Below are 19162 nucleotides of genomic sequence, written 5' to 3'. Positions count from 1 at the left end.
TAGACCAGCCCAGCCCCCTTCACCTGAGGCAGAAACTCCAGTGAGGCAGCAGACAGTCCAGCCACTCACTAGCACGAAATGGAGGCAGCAGACAGTCCAGCCAATGCAGATGAGATCAACTCAGTGAGCAGGCAGAAGTCCAGCCCACTCACTGAGGCAAAGCAGACAAGTCCAGCCCCATGCACTGAGGCAGCAGACAGTCCCAGCCCATACTGAGCAGAACTGTAGGCAGCGAAGCCACCCCCATTCTCACTGAGGCAGCAGTGAGAAGACGCAGCCACTCACTGCACTTGAGGCAGCCAGACAGTCCACGCCCACTCATGAGGCAGCAGACAGCTCAGCCCACTCACTGGTGAGGTCGAGCAGGCTAGTCGCCACGCCCACAACCCACGCACGCTCTCAATGGATGGCAGAGAGGTCACTGGAGGAACGCATACGACACAACCGCCTCTACTTTGAGCGCAGCAGACAGCCAGTACCAGCGACAACACTTAGAAAAGGCAGGGAGACGCGAAATTTGAGGCAGCAGAGAGATACAGCTCCACTCAAAGGAGGATGAGGTCAGCTACGGCACTACGCCACTCACTGTAGGAAAGGAAACTAAATGAGGCACCAGCATGACTAGTCCAGCTCACACTCACTGCCAGGCGCAGCCAGTCCAGCCCAGACCTCAACTGAGGCAGCGATAGGCCCAGCCCCCTCCTGCGGCAGCAGACAGTCCAGCACACTCACCTGAGCGCAGACAGACAGTCCAGACACTCCACTGAGCCAGCAGACAGTATCCATGCGCCACTCACTGAGCAGAAGCATGCAAACCTCGTCACTGAGGCAGCAGACAGTTCGCCTGTTCGCCACTCACTGAGTCCGACCGCAATACTGCCACTTGGAGGCACGCAGATCAGACGCAGCCCATCTACAATGAGCAGAATATCTCACTGAGGCAGCAGCCCAGCCCAGCCACTCACTGAGCGCAGCAACCAGTTCGCCCGCCGCTCAGCGTCACCTGAGTCGCAGAGAGAGGATGAACTTACAGTGAGGCCAGCAGCCAGCCAGCCCAGCTCCTGACGGTAGCCGAGAAACCTCAGTTGAGCGCGCAGACCACAGCCTCCACGCCACTCACTGGAGGCGAGGAAGCCTCAGTGCAGGCAAGCGCTAGGCTGACCAGCTGCCCTGCCCAACGTCACGTGGAGGCAGCAACTCAGTTCGAGGCCAGCCAGGCCAGGTCCGCAGCCCTCTGGTCTCGCTCCAGCACGGCTCAATCTGAGCAGGCAAGACAGTAACAGAGCCCACTCACTGAGCCGCGCCGACAGACAGGTCCCAGCCACTCACTGCAGCACGAGTAACTCAGTGAGGCAGTCAGCCAGCGCCTAGCCCCACTTCACTGAGGCCAGAACTGATAATACTCTAGTGAGGCAGCAGACCAGCACGCCACTTCTCTGATAGGCAGAAACGACAATGAGGCAGCAGAGAGCCCAGCCCACTCAATGAGGAGCAGGACAGCCCAGCCCTACGTGCCCACTAGAGGGCCAGGGCAAGACAGCCCAGCCCACTCACTGAGGCAGAACTACTGAGGGCAGCATGACAGTCGCAGCCCACTTCACACGCTGAGGCAAGCGGACAGTGCCCACGCCCAAGCTCTCATCTAGAGGGCAGCAGAACGCAGTGCCATGCTCACTCCTCTGCAGGAAGCAGAGATATCATGTTTACCCCAGCACACTCACCTGAGGCAGCAAGACAGTTCCAGCCACTCACTGAGGCTAGGCAGACAGTCCCAGCACTCACTTGAGGCAGAGCATCATCTGACTTGCAGCAGACGAACGCCCAGCCGACTCAATGTAAAAGCACGCAAACTCAGCTGAGGCCAGCAGACGCCAGACCTAGCGCTTCACACTGAGGCCAGCACGCCAGGCCCAGCCATCACTGAGGCAGAAAACTCGTCTTGAGGCGAGCGCTATAGACAGGCATCCGACTCGCCACTGAGGCCAGCAGACAGTTCCCAGCCCACTCACATGAGGCGGATCTTATATTATCGAGCGCGGCAGCAGCCAGCCCAGCCTACGTCCACTGAGGCGAGCTAAACTCATTGTACGTGTCAGCATGATCTCTCAGTTCCTAGCCCACTCGCTGAGGTCAGAAACTCACTGAGGTCAAGGAAGACAGCCCAGCCCACTCAATGAAGCAGAAACTCCACTTGAGGCAGCAGACAGCCAAGCCCACTCACTGAGGCAGCAGCCAGAACCCAGCCCACTTCACTGAGGCGACTAGAACACTCTTGAGGTCATGCAGCACAGCTCCCATCGGCCCATCTACACTGGGCAGCAGACAGTCAGCCCACTCACTAGGCCGAAACTCAGCGAGGCAGGCATGCCAGCCCAGCCCACACTCACTGATGGCAGAAATCATGAGTGGCATGAAAGCCAGCCACTCATGATGAAAAGAGCAGAAACTCCTCCACTTGAGGCAGGCAGACAGCCACCATCACTCAGGAAGCAGCAGACAGCGCCAGCCCACTCCACTGGATAGGCAGAAACTGCCATGTAGAAGCGGCGCCAGATCCATGCCCCAGCCCACTCACTGAGGCAGACAGTAAGCAGCCACATCCTAGGCAGAACACTCACTGAGGCAGCAGACAGTCCAGTTGGCCTCCGCATTGTGCTTACCGGGCTATTGCATTGTGTCACCCGCCACTCTTTTTTGCTTTGTTCCTTCTCTGTTCATCATTATACATAGTCACTTTAATGAGATACTACTGTAATATACCTCAATCAGCCTGATCTAAACAGGTGTCTGTATATAGCCTTTGCTATCTTTTTTCAAAATGTTTATTTTAAACTGTTTCTTTTATTTCTTTACTTACCTACAACAACACACACCACTTTTTTTTCCCCCGACCATTGGTTAAAGCGCTGTAAGTAAGCATTTCACTGTTAAGGTTCTACACCTGTTTGTATTCGGTGCACATGACAATAAACTTTGGATTTGCAGGTAGGAAATATCCTTGATAAAAAAATATAAATATCCTATAGTACACTGGGCTATGACTTGCCTGGTCTGGCAACAAACTTGAACATTATATCAACTACTAACTTGCGTTCCAGGCTTGAAGCACTTGAATTGGTATATAATATTGCCAGTGTGGACAGACAGTTTAGAACTATTTGCGCAAGTGATAATTAATATCGTAGGCGTATTTTGTAATGTTTCACTGGATCAAGAGCTATTAACATGTTCTCTTTCCACGAGTGGTAATCGAAGGGAGAGGACTGAAGTTTTCAATACGTTGAGGAATTATTGTCAGTTCTCAATGGATATAAAAAAGACTGCTTGCCATCTTGAGGTGAAGAAAATGACTTTGAGAAGCTCACAGAGCTTTGTTAAGGCAATTCTAAGACACTCAGAGTATCAGATCCAATGGGACATTCATTATGCCTATTTGCCACGGCAAGTAGGCTACTTCTACGCATTGAGGTGCACGCGTCTTACTCAACATTGACAGGGCGTCCACAAAGAAATGATAAATTGGACCAAACTCGTAAATGGCATGAAATGGAGTCAACACTTCTCTCCAAGTGTAAGATGTTGAAAGCGGCTCTGCAACTGTCCCCTCGCAATGAGAAGAGTCAACGACTCGAATAATAATAATAAAGGAATTAGAGACTTTACCGTAACAAAACACATTGTAGTTTGAAGGAAATTATCTGGAATTACGCTAAAATCCTACTGGTGATAGAGTATAGTAAATTGGGATTGGGATAGAACTGAAATCAACAACAATTCCACAATTAACTTAAGAAGCAATGAATGTGCAAAAATTGGATCAGAGCGCATTCTTTGGAGAGAGAATGGTGCATTGTGGCAGCCACAATCCTTAGTCTTGGACTGTGCCATCCCGTGGCTTCTGCAATGGTTGTCTCGGCTCCGAACTGAATCAGTTCACGAGTGGGTGGCGAATAAGGAAAGGTGTCATGGGGTGTGCCAAAATTTTGTTAAAATAATTTCTCCACACCACGCAATCGGAAAGTAAATCAGACGTAGACTTTTACTACGTTAAGCATCAATAGATACTTTTTTTTATGTCCTCAATTAACAAAATACCCATAATGAAGAGCAAAAGCATGTTTTAGAAATGTAATATACATTTTAATAAGTATTCAGACCTTTATTCGTCTTTGTTGAAGCACTTTGGAGTGATTTAAGCCTTCGAGTCTGTCCTTTGGGTTGACAGTGAAAGCTTGGCACACTGTATTTGGGGAGTTTCTCCTGTTTTCCTCTGCAGATCCTTCAAGCTTCAGGTTTGGTGGTGGGAGCTTGCTGCACGAATATTTTTCAGGTTCTCTCCAGGGATGTTCGATCGATTAGTCCAGGCTTGGCGTGGCCTCAGGGATATTTCAGAACTTGTTCCGAAGGCCATACTAACTCGCGTTGTTTGGCTGTGTGCTTAGGGTCATTGTCCTGGGTTTGGAAGGTGAACCGTCCCCCGTCCTGAGGTTCCGAGCATTCCTGGGAGAGGTTTTTTCATCAGGATTCTGTACTTTTTGCTCTTCAATCTTTCGCCTCAATTTGAGTAGTTCTCCCAGTCATGAGTGGAAACTCCCGCACAGCAAAATGATGCTGCCCTCCCATCGTGTCAACAGGCGATGGTGCCCATGTTTCCTCCGACGTGGCTCTTGGCATTCAAGCTTTAGGAATCAGCTTCTTTCATTTATGAATGTGGAAGCCGGTGTTTCTTGGGGCCCTTCTTGCTGCAGAAGATGTTGTTTTGGTACACTTCTCCAGATCGTGGACACGACACATCCCTGTTCGGAGCTTCTACAGACTTCCTTTTGGAACTTAATGGCTTGGTTTTTGCTCTGGCATCCGCATGTAACTGTGGGATCGTATAATTGACAGGTGGTGGTGCTTTCGAAATCATGTCCATCAATTACAATAACAATTTCCCAAGGTGGATTCCAACCGATCAGCACTGACGTCTCAGCCCTCGTATTCACTCGGGAGGCATGCAGGAACAGTTGCTCATGGTCGCCATTCTTGCTAACTGGAGGCTATTTGAGATACTCAGTTTCGAGTGCTCGGGACAGCCCCTAGCCCAACTCAGACGTGAGGCAGAGAACTCAGTCTGAGGCAAACGACGCAGCCCGAGCCCACTTCAACTCGAGAGCAGAAACTCACTGGAGGCGGCCAGACAGTCCAGCACTCTCTCACTTGAGGCAGCAGACAGTCCATGCACTTCTACTACACTGAGGCGAAGGCAGACAGTTCTGCACGATGCGGCACTCACTGAGTGTCAGTTCCTTGTACAGTTCCTCTAGTCTCTCACTTTTTATATAAGATGGTTAGGTCAGTTCTATGCACCTATGTCTCACGTGTCTGGGCAGTGCACGCGTTCGAGCCGCCACGCTCCTCAGTCACTGGAAGGAGAAGACTTGCACACGTGAGGCCTAATGCAGCAGCCCCATGCGCTCCCACTCATAGTGATGTGCAGCAAACTTCAGTGCGAGGGCAGCATAGACTGCCCCAGCCAGCAACTTCACCTCGCAGGCAGGGCAGCCTCGCGCCGCAGCGGAGCATGCACTGAAGGCGACAGCAGCCAGCCCAGCCAGCGACACTGAGTGCCGGACATGTCTTTCGAGCCTGTAGCGACATGGGGGGTCACGACCTCAGTTCCCAGGCCCCTTCTCATCTGCCGTCGCTGACGGGACAGACTTCTACTGGAGTGGCAAGCAGGACAGCCCATGCCCATCTCTACTGAGTGCAGCCATGACAGCCTCTGCCCTAGACCTTCATCGTATGCTGCAGAAACTCAGAGGCAGCACGAAGAACTCAGTGCGCGACCGCGTAGCTGTCACTGAAGCGCATGCTAGTGATTAGGCCAGCAACCTAGTTCTCATGCTTGACAGGCAGGAAGAATCTCAGCTGATGGCCAGGCTAGAGGAACAGCTCTCCTTTTTGCACCACGCGATCACGCCTCAGAGAGGGCATGAAAGCCTCAGTGAGGTAGACTAAACTACCAGTGCAACGCTTGGCTCTGGGCTGCAGCAAGCAGAGGTGCTCTTTGGTCTGCTGGGCTGAACCAGCTAGGTAGACCCATCTGCCTCCACAGGTACGAGCGCCTCGTTTCCTCTCTCCAGAGTCATTCACATACATCGTTCTTCCACCAGTAGACGACTGACCGAGAGAGTCCGACACGGGCCATCCATCAGGATAGAAGCACTACGCGGACTTGCGAGACTATGGCGAATCAGCGCACACGGGGTCCTCGCAGGTGTCGTCCGTTTTCCCAGGACGCCGTTATTCGCGGCTAGGTTGAAGTCTAGTGTGTGATACCTCCTCCTCCTGTCTGCCTGCCTAGAGCGGGTGTCTGCTGTCTTGCCACTGGAGTAATTAGAGAAAGAAATCGGGTGCTGCTATGGTCTTCTCGATCCATGAACATTAGTTCCTTTACGCCGGCTTGAGATCGAGTGGACGGCGAGTGCAATTAGTACATGACGAATTACATTTGCTCCTGAAGACTCGCTTTATACCCCCTGATTAGTAATCGCTGAATTCCCTCTATGCTCTGTCAGTTGATAGTTACGCATATGGCTACACCGTGTCCCCTGGCCTGGGGTCCTCGTTGTACCGAATCTGTTTTTTTGTTAATACATCTCTCGCTCTTCTCTCTAGCCTTCCTCAGAATGACGCTGCAAGCGAGGTCAGACAACCATAGACTAATTCGCCCCACTTGGGGGAGATTGGCGATCAAGCCGACGATCAAGGAGAGATGGTGAGCCTTCGCTAGCCTGCTCAGTCGTAGGTGGGGCTTGGTACTGTACCACTCTCTCGTCAACAGATCTGGGTGCTTGGGGCTCATGATAGTCAGGCCAGTGGAGACTGATCGGTGCAGAGTCCTTGTGGGATGTTAAATCCCTCTGGTCTAGAGAGCCTAGTCCACTCCTTCTATGCCGTGTTCCCTAATTCTAAGGGACGAGTCCCCTGGTTGGAGAGGTTTCGCTTAGAGATGTTTGGCATCAGTGCATCCTCCTCATGGTTGTTCCCCACTATTATGGACAGCCAGTGCCTGGGGAGTCTGTCATGCTTCGCATATAGGGCTCAATGCCTTCTCTATGCGGTGTGTCGTCGCTATATCAGGACCGAGAGATCCTGGGGCAGTACATTGTTCTTGCATCAGTTGTCTCCTCACGCTCGTCATAAGAGTGTCCCTAATTCAGGACTGAGTCCTCGGTGGGCGTAGTCACCATGTTCGCAATAGTAGGTGCCAGTATGGTGTAGCATCCGGATATACTTAGAGACAGGAGTTCGCCTCGGGGAGTCGTCGATCGTTTGCATAGTCTCACATCTCTCATACGAGAATGTCGCCCTCATGGTGAGAGGCTACCGGTAGTCGCTGTGGGGATGTCCATTGTGTGCATAGGCGCGTTCTCCTAATACGTGATACGCTATTCAGGGGCCGGGAGTGCCTGCGGGCGTCACGGGTCCATGTTGCATGCATCATGATACCAAATCAATCTATATTGGTAGTTTCCTCGAGCTATAGCCTGAGGACTGAGTTCATGGGTCACATAATCTAGTAAATGCCACTATCTAGGGCAAAGACAATCCCGCTGGAGGGCTCATGAATTATATTTTATTACAGGGTTTCCATGTTCACTGGATTGTCGTCTAGAGTGATTTGAGGATGGGATAGTGGAGCTTTCCCGGGTGCAGGTTAAGTGTGCTTTCATTACCTATGGTTATTCCTTGGCGAGTTGCAATTTATGTTTTACAACAGGCGTGAGTACACGTGAATGTCCTCTACGTGTTCCAGGTAAAAGTCCGATAAGAATATAGAGGACTCGTTGAAAACCAAGCATTCATTTTTATGAATATCTTATATCAAATGGCTTGAATATGCCATTTGTTCTGTAGGCTGTTATTTCCTGCATGAGTCATTATGAGAAGTTAATTATTGAATAAATTTGGCAAGCCACATCAGCTCACTCTCAGGGCTGCAAATGAAATACTTGCGTCGATAGCAAATGAAAATGGAAGTTGCACATGCATGTCTGCTTGTTGTGGATTTACTTGACCAACATTTAGGCTAAATAATTAATATTGATCAAATTTTGTACTTATCATATACTCTGACAAGAAGAAGTCTTGCTATCAAAGGGAAATGAACGCGCAGTACCATATTTACCACGTGTCTTCACTCTCTCAGTTCTTGTATGGCTTTTCTGCGAAGACTGTCCAATAGACCTAAGTCATGGTCATCGGTCTCGAGACGCTATGCGACAAAGCAAAGCTACGCACCACTTGTACCATTAATGAACCACGACTCAGGTCACCCAGAAATATACAGGGTTCGACGTCTTGATAAACGCTGGAGAAGATAGATCTGAGTATGGTATGCTAGAGCGACTATTTGAAGGCCATACCCCTCCGTCCCCCCGCATCCCATTCCGCGCTTGAAATCAACCTTTAGTCCTCTGGTAAGACGTGTGAGAAAGACGATGCCGCTCAAGAGGAGGGCGTATGGCCACAGTTTTGGATTCGCATGTAATAACGCTATTATTCTGGTTGAGACTCATGCGGCCTCTGTGGGTTTCACCCAATCATTCTGAAATTTTTGTCAATATTCATGACGTGGAGTCATTCTGACTACTGGCTTTCTGTGCTTGGAGTGCAGGGGAGGGATGAGGATGGTCTTGGTGCTGCAGTTGCTTTATGATGAATCTACTGTCTTAGCTTGGATGTGGATGGATTGTGCTTCTCGTAGGACAGACCACTTGGTGAGGTAGCCTAGGCTCACTCAAGCTACTGGGACTTCAGTCATGCATACCATATTTTAAATATTTTAAATAGTTAGTTTGAAGACCCAGATATCATCAGGCCAAACGCGGTGAAGACATTGCTCACGCAAGAGAGTGCTAGTGTGTCTTCACTACGATGCGATCCAAGCCTTTCCCCCTGCTCACCCGCACCTGCTCACATCCCTAAACTGCAATGTCCAATCCCCTGCCAGAATATGATGTAGTAATCTAATATTGTACGTTGTGAATTAGCATTATATGCAGACCATGGAGGAAACTATCAAGAGCTCCCACTAGGAACGTCACTAGACTTTTGCTAGTGTACAAGTGAAGACAATCGCTCTTCCATAATTTGTCCCTTTGTACTTAATCATCGTGACCACTCCCGTTCTACGCATAATGCCCGTAATGGCACCACTATTTTGACTGACCTAGTTTATAGTTGGGGCTATAGCGTTAATTAAGACCAGTGGGTTACGTCATACGGAAAACCATAGTGCCACTATTGGGGAATGGTGGCCATTTGGGTACCCAGTACATGATGTATCGCTGACCAGCCCAGGCCGGCCTTGAGAATTGAAGGGCGGATGAGTTGTCGCCGCTCTCTCATGTTCTTCTAGTCAGGTCAGAAATCCTCTATTTGCATTGGTGTAAGAGCTTAGAGACGTGTAATGTTCAAATTCTAGTTGACTTGTTGGCATTCAATGGAGAGACAGGTTGTACTCGTCTGTGTTACCGTGCTAGGAGAGACCATTTCGTTCTCGCGCTGAATGATCTAGAAGTGGATAAGTGACTTCCAGTGCTGTTGAGATAGTGCAATGTATATTGGGGCTAATGTCTAGTTGGTGTATCAATGGTTGATAAGTTTTAGGGGTCGGTGTGTGTGTGATTGGCGACAGAGAGAAAACTGGGGAGTGATAGCGGGCTAATGAATTTATGGCTGCTGGTGTTGACAGTTTAAGTTATGCGAGTGGGTTGGCCAAGGAGCCTGCGGTACTCTCATCAGTGTGCCCGTGGGAATGCCAGCCTGCTTAAAAGCGGCATTTCAGAGGCTCTCTCTGTGCCAGGTATGAGATACGCTCATCCATCCTACTCCAGTCACCCGTACACTTGCTTCTCTCAGCCCACAAGCTGACTGGAAGTATCCAGAACTCATTCACAGATTGGTGCACTCTGGCTAGATCTTTCATCTGTAGCTCGCTACGTAACTGGTGTGAATATGGAGGGAGGCTGTCAATATGATTTTTAGCAGCTGGACCAGGAAGGACTCTCATTTTATTCACTGTACAAGGCAGTAGTGTGCAATCCGTTGTCGAACCTTAGGCTGTTTATAGGTGTGGTAAAGATCCAGAGAAAGTCTCACAGACTCCAACGTTCCAAAGGCTGGGTCTTACAAGTGATTTGAAACAGTGGGTGGTGCTGGGCTTGTAGAGACTATAGATAGGATCAGTGAACGGTTGTTCAGTGGGTAATTGGCTTTTATCTAGCTGGGAACGGTAATGGGTGGACAATCCATACCATATATGTTTGATATACCATTGTCCATGGCGCCATTAAAATGTCATGTTGAGATGCTGGATTCCTGCTCTGGCTGTCCATTCCTCCTTGTGAAGTAAAAGGCGGAATAGACCTGGAGTCGCTATTGCTACTTGCACAATATTTCTAGTATATTCGACATTCTTACCGTTGACCTTAATTGCACTCATAGAGCACCTAGCCATTTGGTAGAAAAATGCTGTGGATTTCTATGGAATCTCGCCAGTTGCTTTGTATTGTTGCCACCTTGGCCTTAGCATGATGTGGTCTGCGAGACGTGACTGGAAGAACGGTTGAATGGTGACATGTTTTCTAGCAAATATGTACTGGAGCAGCCTGCATCCGTTGTGATTCCGCGTCCAACACAATGATCTGTGCACGCCATATGATAATCCCTAGAAATATCTAGATTAGTGAACCTAATACATTACTTTATAGACCAGAGCCACATGCGAAGGATCTCAAATATACGATAGGTGTCCAATTAAATGAGTGAAATCGGGAAGTCTAGAAGTTGGAAATGCTTTTTTGTGAGGCATTTATATTCGGGACACTGGTGCTGGTTGGGGATAAAAAAGCATGGTCGCGCCTGTATAGATTGTTGTTCATTAGAACGCGGATCGGACTACTTCTTTTTGGGCTATTTCACATTTGACTACTTTGTGTAATAAGCCTATGCCCCGTATGCCTCTCTAGTTTGGTTTTCCAGTATAATATATACATCTGGTAGACCGGCGTTTGGTCATAGTTACCTTGGGCTATTGAATCATGCATGCAGCCATTCAGATATGTTTAGACTAGTAGGAGTGAGAGTGCGTGTTGGCGCTGTGTTAATATATTATATAGGTATGTTGTTCTTTTTAATACGTTTGTCGCGAATTGAATAAGCCAATACTTTTCTCAATAACAGGTGCTCAAGATTTGTGTGTGGTTAAGTGGTCGATAGTAGGTAGACGCTCGCTCTGCCTAGATAGAAAGTCTGTAATCGCCAGATTTGGGTCTTCTCGGCATCCTATCTCTTTGCTGGTCAAGCCAGAGGTGCCACCCAGATAGCCTTTACCTACTAATCTTGGTCTTCTTTTAACTACTAAAGAAGTCATGCTTCGACAGGCACGCCATCAAAGCGAATCGAGATAAAACCATGTGCATTGCGCAATAGATTGTCTACATCTCTTTTTATATTCTCGTGCACAATGAGGACTTACTATTGGTCGTACATGCAGCTTGACGATAGGTTGAAGAAGTAGTTTGGAGATGTAATAAGTTATTAGATCGAGGTAGACTGTAGAGGACGACAGTCGCTGTTCTTCACTCAGATCTCTGTTACGGTACGAACACTCAGTCTAGCTTAATTTTTAATAAGATGGTCATACTGTGACGTACACTGGTGTAAATCTGATAGTTAGGACATTGATGACATGAGTTCGCAGATATTGCTGCATTACTCTCGCGCTCGGATCACTTGGTATCTATTGGGTGGCTTAAATTCTCGGCTGTGATGACTCAAAGAGTAATGTGCTCCATTGACCTCTGTTTGATATTGTTTAACGCCTCGTTCATTGTTCTAGTGGCGAAGTCACTACGACTGGCAGATATGTGGCCTTCTACCATGGCATCATGACGTTGTTCAAGTATCAAACGTCTAGTTTTGAGAATTGTACTATCGCACGATGTATGGATGTTGACCTGTTGGTCTCTGATTAGCACAATGATAGATTCATAGATCAAATGTAAATCAGATGTTAACTATAATATGTTCGATGCATATATTGATTCGATCTGGATTACGTTACTCACAAATAGTTCGCGCGTGTGTAAGTACGAATGGCCGTTTTTATGTTGCTTACTTCTATTTGCAATAATCGGCACTTCGTGCTACAATAGTATGGTTAGCTTCGAAATTGACGGGTGAAATACTAACGGCTCTGTGTAATCCTTTCGCAAGACTAAAGTCTTACTGGGCCAGTGTAGAATTTTGCAATCGCTGCATAGGCTAGTACCTATCTAACTAGAACCTTTTACGTGGGTCGCCTATGTTCTCCACTTGTCCAAGTCGGCTCAAACGCATCAGTGACCATTACTTTTTCTGCGGAATACGAAATCCACACATGTGTGTGATGGAGTCGCAAAGGTTATTGTAATGAGTGCCGAACCGTGAATTAGGCTACATGTTGGTTAGATTATCTAAGCCTATTGATAAGTCGTTTTGTATCCTATTTAATAAACTATATATCCGAATTTAAGTTGATTAGATTAATCCTCTCGCGTGTTGTATCCCTGTCTTGATGAGACTCTAGGACCTAACATAACGCTGTGGGTCTCACATATAGCCTCTTAGCTGTCTTCCGGTGTGAACGAGAGGAGCATGTGAAACTCGAAAGATTTGTATGAACATAGTAATTGCTTTCTGGACTATTCGATCCTATTTAGATATTGGAATCTAGGTGTGTCTTAAGTAGTCGCTATTTTAGTGATTAAAAAATACGCGATAATTTATTGAGCAAGAATTTCAGAGCTGTGTACACGCATCCTACAGGGGCTTATGGTAGAGACAAGTATATTTAACGCCATAGTGAGCATGAGATGCAATATGGCAAAGCTGGATCCTACACCTGCCATATTTTCATTGGAGCAAAGTGAACGCAAAGTAGGAGGTGAGTGTAGACGGATCATATCTTGTTCTCATGATCGTTTGTACAACATACTTAGACGAGTAATCATATGACATTATGGATCATCCTCAACTTTCTCCTTATGAATAATTTGGATCTTTGCTATGCCAGACCTAACATATGGTAGAAGAATAGTTATTGGCTACTGTGTGTATATAACACTAGATCCATATTGCCCGTTGCGTTGTCTTCTATTAGTAGCTGACCACATGGTGGTGCGGATATTATCTGGTCGCTGGAACTGTATTTAGACACAGCGAATTTAAAACATGAGTGGTATGTCTGTCGTTTTTTTTAATTTTCGGTTATGATCAGAATTGGTAGGCCTTACCCATAGCCTAGTCAAGTTGCAGAAATTTTCGCCGTTTAGTTGGACCAGCCCACTCACTGAGGCAGCAGACAGCCCAGCCCACTCACTGAGGCAGAAACTCACTGAGGCAGCAGACAGTCCTGCCCACTCACTGAGGCAGAAACTCAGTGAGGTAGAAACTCAGTGAGTTGGCTGGGCTGCAGCAGCAGAGGTGCTCTTTGGCTGCTTGGCTACCATGGAGACACTCCTCACACATACACTCGTTCTCCCAGAGACACACATACACACGTTCTCCCAGACACACATACAGACACAGGCCCACACAGAGAAAGACACGCACTCACATGCATGCACACAGTCTCCCAGGCCCGCGTTAGGTTCAGTGTTTGTCTTACTCTCCTGTCTCCTGCTAACGTGTGTGTCGACGTATTGAAAGCAAAACAGGCTGCTATGGTCTCGACCATGTATTGTTCTTTAGGGCTTGAGACCGGTGGAGCGTGATAGTACATTCGATACATTTGCTCTGAAGATCTTATACCCTGATTAGTAATGCTGATTCCCTCTATCTCTGTCTCTATTCCTTGCTCACCCCCGTCTCCATCTGTTTCTTTTAATACATCTCGCTCTCTCTCTCTTTCAGAATGCTCAGCGGGTCCACAACCCTACCTCCCATGGGGATGGGATCAAGCACACCAAGGAGACGGTGGCTGCACTCAGCGAGGTGGGCTGGATGACCTCCGTCAAAGACTGGGCTGGGGTCATGATATCAGCCCAGACACTGACGGGCAGAGTCCTGGTGAGTCCATGTTGCATAGTCATCTCTATGGTGTCCCTATTAGGACCGAGTCCTGGTGAGTCCATGTTGCATAGTCATCTCTATGGTGTCCCTATTAGGAACTGAGTCTGGGAGTCCATGTTGCATAGTCATCTCTATGGTGTCCCTATTAGGACCGAGTCCTGGGGAGCTCATGTTGCATAGTCATCTCTATGGTGTCCTTTATGGACCGAGTCCTGGGACGTTCATGGTTGCATAGTCATCTCTATGGTGTCCTATTAGGACCGAGTCTGGGGAGTCATGCGTTGCATAGTCATCTCTATGGTGTCCCTATTAGGACGCTGAGTCCTGGGAGTCCATGTTGCATAGTCCATTCTCTATGGTGTCCCTATTAGGACCGAGTCCTGGGGAGTCCATGTTGCATAGTCATCTCTATGGTGTCCCTATTAGGACCGAGTCCTGGTACTACAGTATCCATATAAGGGCAGAATCCTGGAGGGTCCATGTTTTATAGTTACCTGTATGGTGTCCATATTAGGACAGAGTCCGGGTGAGTTAGTGTCTCATATTGTTGTTCTGGGTTGCTTTATGTTTTCACAAGGCGTGGTACACGTGAATGTCACCTGTCAGGAAAAGTCGATAAGGAATATAGAGGACTCGTTGAAAACCAGCATTCCATTTTTATGAATATTCTTATACAAATGGCTTGAATATGCCATTTGTTCTGTAGGCCTGTTCATTTCCTGCATGAGTCATTATGAGAAGTTAATTATTGAATAAATTTGGCAAGCCACATCAGCTCACTCTCAGGGCTGCAAATGAAATACTTGCTGTCGATACAAATGAAAATGGAAGTTGCACATGCATGTCTGCTTGTTGTGGATTTACTTGACCAACATTTAGGCTAAATAATTAATATTATATTTTTATCAAGAGCCTTCATCAAGAACCACCAATTACAGTGTCTCCCTCAGTCTTATGCTTTTACAGACCATAACCTAGCATGGTCTCACACACAAAGAGCTACACCGTCCATCAGTCACAACAAAACCAGGGTGACGTCTGACAAAGTGGAGAAGTAGATCTGAGATAGGACAGTATTAAGGCCATACCCCCCCCCCCCATCCCATCCCGTAATACCCTTATCCTGAGAGGGAGAGCGAGAGCAAGAGAGCACATTTGATCCGTTTACATTTTGGTGAGCCAGCGGACCTGGGTTCAAACAATATTTGAAATATTTCAAATACTTGGAGCATTTGCTCTGGTCTGCCTGGAGTGCCAGGTAGGAGGGGTTTGCAGTTTTTTAACTACTCTATTGGTCTGTTATACCAGACTAGCTCACTCAAGTACAGATCAAGTATTTTAAATTATTTTAAATAGTATTTGAAGAACCCAGATATCATCAGCCAAACCGGTGGAAGTGCTCACCAAAGTGTGTGTGTCACATGACCCCCCCCTCCCCACTCCGCTCCATCCTACGTTATCCTCATTATATTGTATAGTGAGATTAAGAGAAGAGACTTAACCAGCATCAGATTAGAGAGACGCTCCTCATTTCCCTTTAACCCCGTCCCATGCCCCGAATGGCACCCTATTCCCTTTATAGTGCCCTACGTTTGACCAGGGCCCATACGGAAACCCATAGTGCACTATATGGGGAATGGTGCCATTTGGGACCCATCCTGTGTATCCTGCCAGCCCAGGCGGCCTATAGTTAAGGACAGTCCTCTGTCCTCAGTCATCCTCTGCAAGGTGCAAAATCAGCTTGGCATCAGAGCGGTCGCTGTTGGCAGTACATCTTCTCCTTATAAGGGTTGATTCCATCGTTGATGATTTGGCTATCAGTGCTTATCAAAGCTAGTTTAGGGACGGGTGATGATGGGGGAGGACTGGGGAGGAAGGGCTAATGAAATGGCGTGTGTACGTTGGAGTGGTGTGCCAAGGGCTGCTGTAGGCTGGATGCAGTGCTTAAAGGGCATTATCCCCTCTGCCACCCCCTCCATCCTCTCCATCCCCACCCTGCTCCCCAGTCCCAATTGTAGTCCAACCTCCAGCTGGCCTGGCCCACTGTACTGTCTACATGGATGGAGGGAGGCTGTCAATCATGATTTTAGCAGCATGGACCAGGAAGGAACTCTCATTTTATTCACTGTCAGAATGGTGCAGTTTCACCTAGGCTTAGTGAAGCAGAACAAAGTCACCAGCTACCCTTACCGTTTGAAACAGTGGTGGCTGGTGGCACTTTAAATAGGAGGACGGGCTCATGGGAATGGCTTTATCAAAATGAACGGAATGGGGTCAACCACATATTATTCCATTCCAGACATTATTGTGAGACATCCTCCCCTCACCAGCCTCCTCTGGAATAAAGATGATGGTTATTGAATCATTTCTAACACTGTTAAGCTAGCTACACATTGTAAACGGTTTGAATGATTCTTTTCAGGCCATTACATTGTCCAAAAGAGGGTTGCAGACAGTTTCTAGTATAGAATGTGTGTCTCCCAAATGGCACCATATTCCCTATCTAGTACACTACTTTTGACCAGAGCCCCATGGTCAATAGTGTGCCATTTGGGACACAGCCTAGGGTTCTATTTTCGGCTGGCGTTAAACTGGCGCTAGTGTCAAACGCACACTCTTTGGCAATTTTGACTTGTAAAAGCCAGCGCTCTGCTATTTTCAGAACCTGGCGCCAGGGTTGGTCATTTACCTGTCTTATATCAGCTCGCTTGTACTGAGGTGGGAGGGGTGGAAATGTTTGTGTCCTTAAAAACGTGCGACAATGTGCCAATTTCAACCAGTGCTAATGGTGATATTTAAGACCCGCCAAAAGCTGTAACACAATTGGTTATGGCATCCATTTTGCCAGCAGAGGTGCACAGTAGCCTTTAACCAATGTTTTATAAAAATATCACAAGCAGCAAAACAATGAACAGGCATTCTTGTTTCTTCTTTATATTGGACAAGATTTTTGTCCATGCAGCTTCTGTGAAAAGTTTGAGAAAAGTTGTCAGTGACTGTAGGAAGTCTGTTCACAATAGACAGCTTATTTTTAAAAATGGCATCTTTCACTTAAATTTGTTGGACCTAACTGTCAAATTGTGGGAATTCCGATCACTGTCTTTGGTGCTAAATCCGCTTGTGACCTAGGCTATTTGCCTGTTTGTTTGTTTACCTTTCATGTGGCGAAGTCACTAACAGGCAATCCCACTGGGCACAGACATCAGTTCAACGTCTAGTTTTGATTTACATCTGGTTGAGTGGTCAACTAACATGAATTCAACATGAAATCAATAACAAAAATGACCATGTCATTGGATTTACGTTAAAAGTTGGGTGGAAAAGACGAAATGCCTTTATGTTGATTACTTTTTGCAAATCCAATTCGTTTTTTAGATTTGTTGTTGAATTGACGTGAAACAACGTTGATTCAAACAGTTTCTGCCCAGTGAGATGTCAACAGCGATGGTAGTCTAATCTAATTAGAATTTATGAGCCATGTCCACTTGTCCATGGCTCGAACATACAGTACATTTTCGAAATACGAATCCAATGTGTGTAGACAAATATTTCCAAACGTGATTGGCTACATGTTTGTTATAACTAAGCCTATTGTAGTGTTATTGTATACTATTTAATAAACTATATTCAAATGATAGGATTAACCTCCATGTCTCCTGCRGAAGAGCCCTTAGGCCTACGTGTGCACACATTGCCTTATGCTCGTGGAACGAGAGATGCGATTTATGATATCATGCTTCTGACCCGATCCTATTTAGAAATATTGATTGTTTTTCATTTAATTTGATTAAAAAAACGAATTTATTAGCAAGATTTACTGTCCATGGGCTTATGGTGAGACCGTACATGGCTTGAATGCAATGCAATTTCACCTGCTATTTCTGGAGAAATGCAAATATGATGTGTAATATTGTTCCATGATGTTTGTAAAACATTTGCACCAGTATATGAATGGACATCCCCCCTTTCTCTTTATATTGGATCTTTATCCAGCTCATGTGAAAAGTTTGTATGTGTGTAAAACCCTCCATAGCCCGTTGCCTTGTCTATATTATATGACCACGGGGTGCAATTATGGTGCCTGGAACTGTATTTAGACACAGCCTATTTAAAACAAGTTGTTGTTTCGTTTTTATTTGGTTTGATCAGAATTGTAGGCCTTACCAATAGCCTAGTCAATGTAATCTTGCTTATTGACTATGTTTGGCATGTCCATATGCAGACTGCAATTTACAGTAGGCCTAGCCCCTATATCCGTGTGAATAGTATAGCCTATGTTTAACAATGGATTTCCATATTGAAACAATGCAATTAGAACAAGGTAGACAGCATACATATTGAAAACATTTAGCAAATATGTGGTAGGCTATTTAACGAACTAGGCCACAACGGACTAACATTCCAATTGGAGTTGATAACAACACAATAAATACACAACTTGAAGCAGCCACATAAATATATAAATAAATACACAGCTATGAAGCATGTTCTGATTGGCCAGTGAGGTGTCTAGCCTCGACACACCCACAACTTTTTTATTCATCAAAACTTAGCACTTTTGCGCCACCGGCAGCTTCTGCGCCCATAATTCCGGTTGTGAAAATTACAAAAATATTTCTGACACCCCCTGAACCTATAACGCTACCACCAGCGCTAAGAATTACCATTGCGTTAGGTTTGTTAAAATAGAGCCCCTATGTCTCAGGTCATGCTGGTACTGTTTGTCCTGTTCTCTAATCTGTGTGGTGGCTGGAAATAAAAGAGGATAAAGGCTCCTAAATGAGGATTTAGCCAGATAGCTTCCTAGTTCTCTCCTCTATGATAAAGGCTGATTCTGAAATGGCACCCTATTCCCTATATAGTGCACTACTTTTGACCAGGGTCTATAGGGCTCTGGTCAAAAGTTGTGCGCTATGTAGGGAATAGGTTGCCAGTTGGGATGTAACCAAAGACAGAGCAGGAGGGGAAGTCATCTGATCGACATATCACTATGTGAATAATGTCCCTCTCTGGTTGGTTTTGGCAGCTGTGATGATTTAGAGAAAATAAGTGTCAT

The 19162-nt window shown here is 46.7% G+C and overlaps 1 protein-coding gene across 3 annotated transcripts in view; it reads left to right on the top strand.

Annotated features, from left to right (window-relative positions):
* The window catches only part of LOC111978374 (calcium-activated potassium channel subunit alpha-1a), a 223622-nt gene that overhangs the window by 43024 nt on the left and 161436 nt on the right, over positions 1-19162 (top strand). For all 3 annotated transcript variants that reach the window (XM_024008405.3, XM_024008407.3, XM_024008403.3), the window contains exon 2: positions 13948-14103. In XM_024008405.3, coding sequence (XP_023864173.1) covers positions 13948-14103 — 156 coding nt within the window. The remainder of the gene's footprint in view (positions 1-13947; positions 14104-19162) is intronic.

The sequence above is a fragment of the Salvelinus sp. IW2-2015 genome, linkage group LG18, assembly GCF_002910315.2.
Source record: "Salvelinus sp. IW2-2015 linkage group LG18, ASM291031v2, whole genome shotgun sequence".
In the NCBI taxonomy this organism is placed as follows: Eukaryota; Metazoa; Chordata; class Actinopteri; order Salmoniformes; family Salmonidae; genus Salvelinus; species Salvelinus sp. IW2-2015.
The sequence above is the reverse complement of the archived record's forward strand: the minus strand, read 5'-3'. Positions and strand labels throughout refer to the sequence as shown.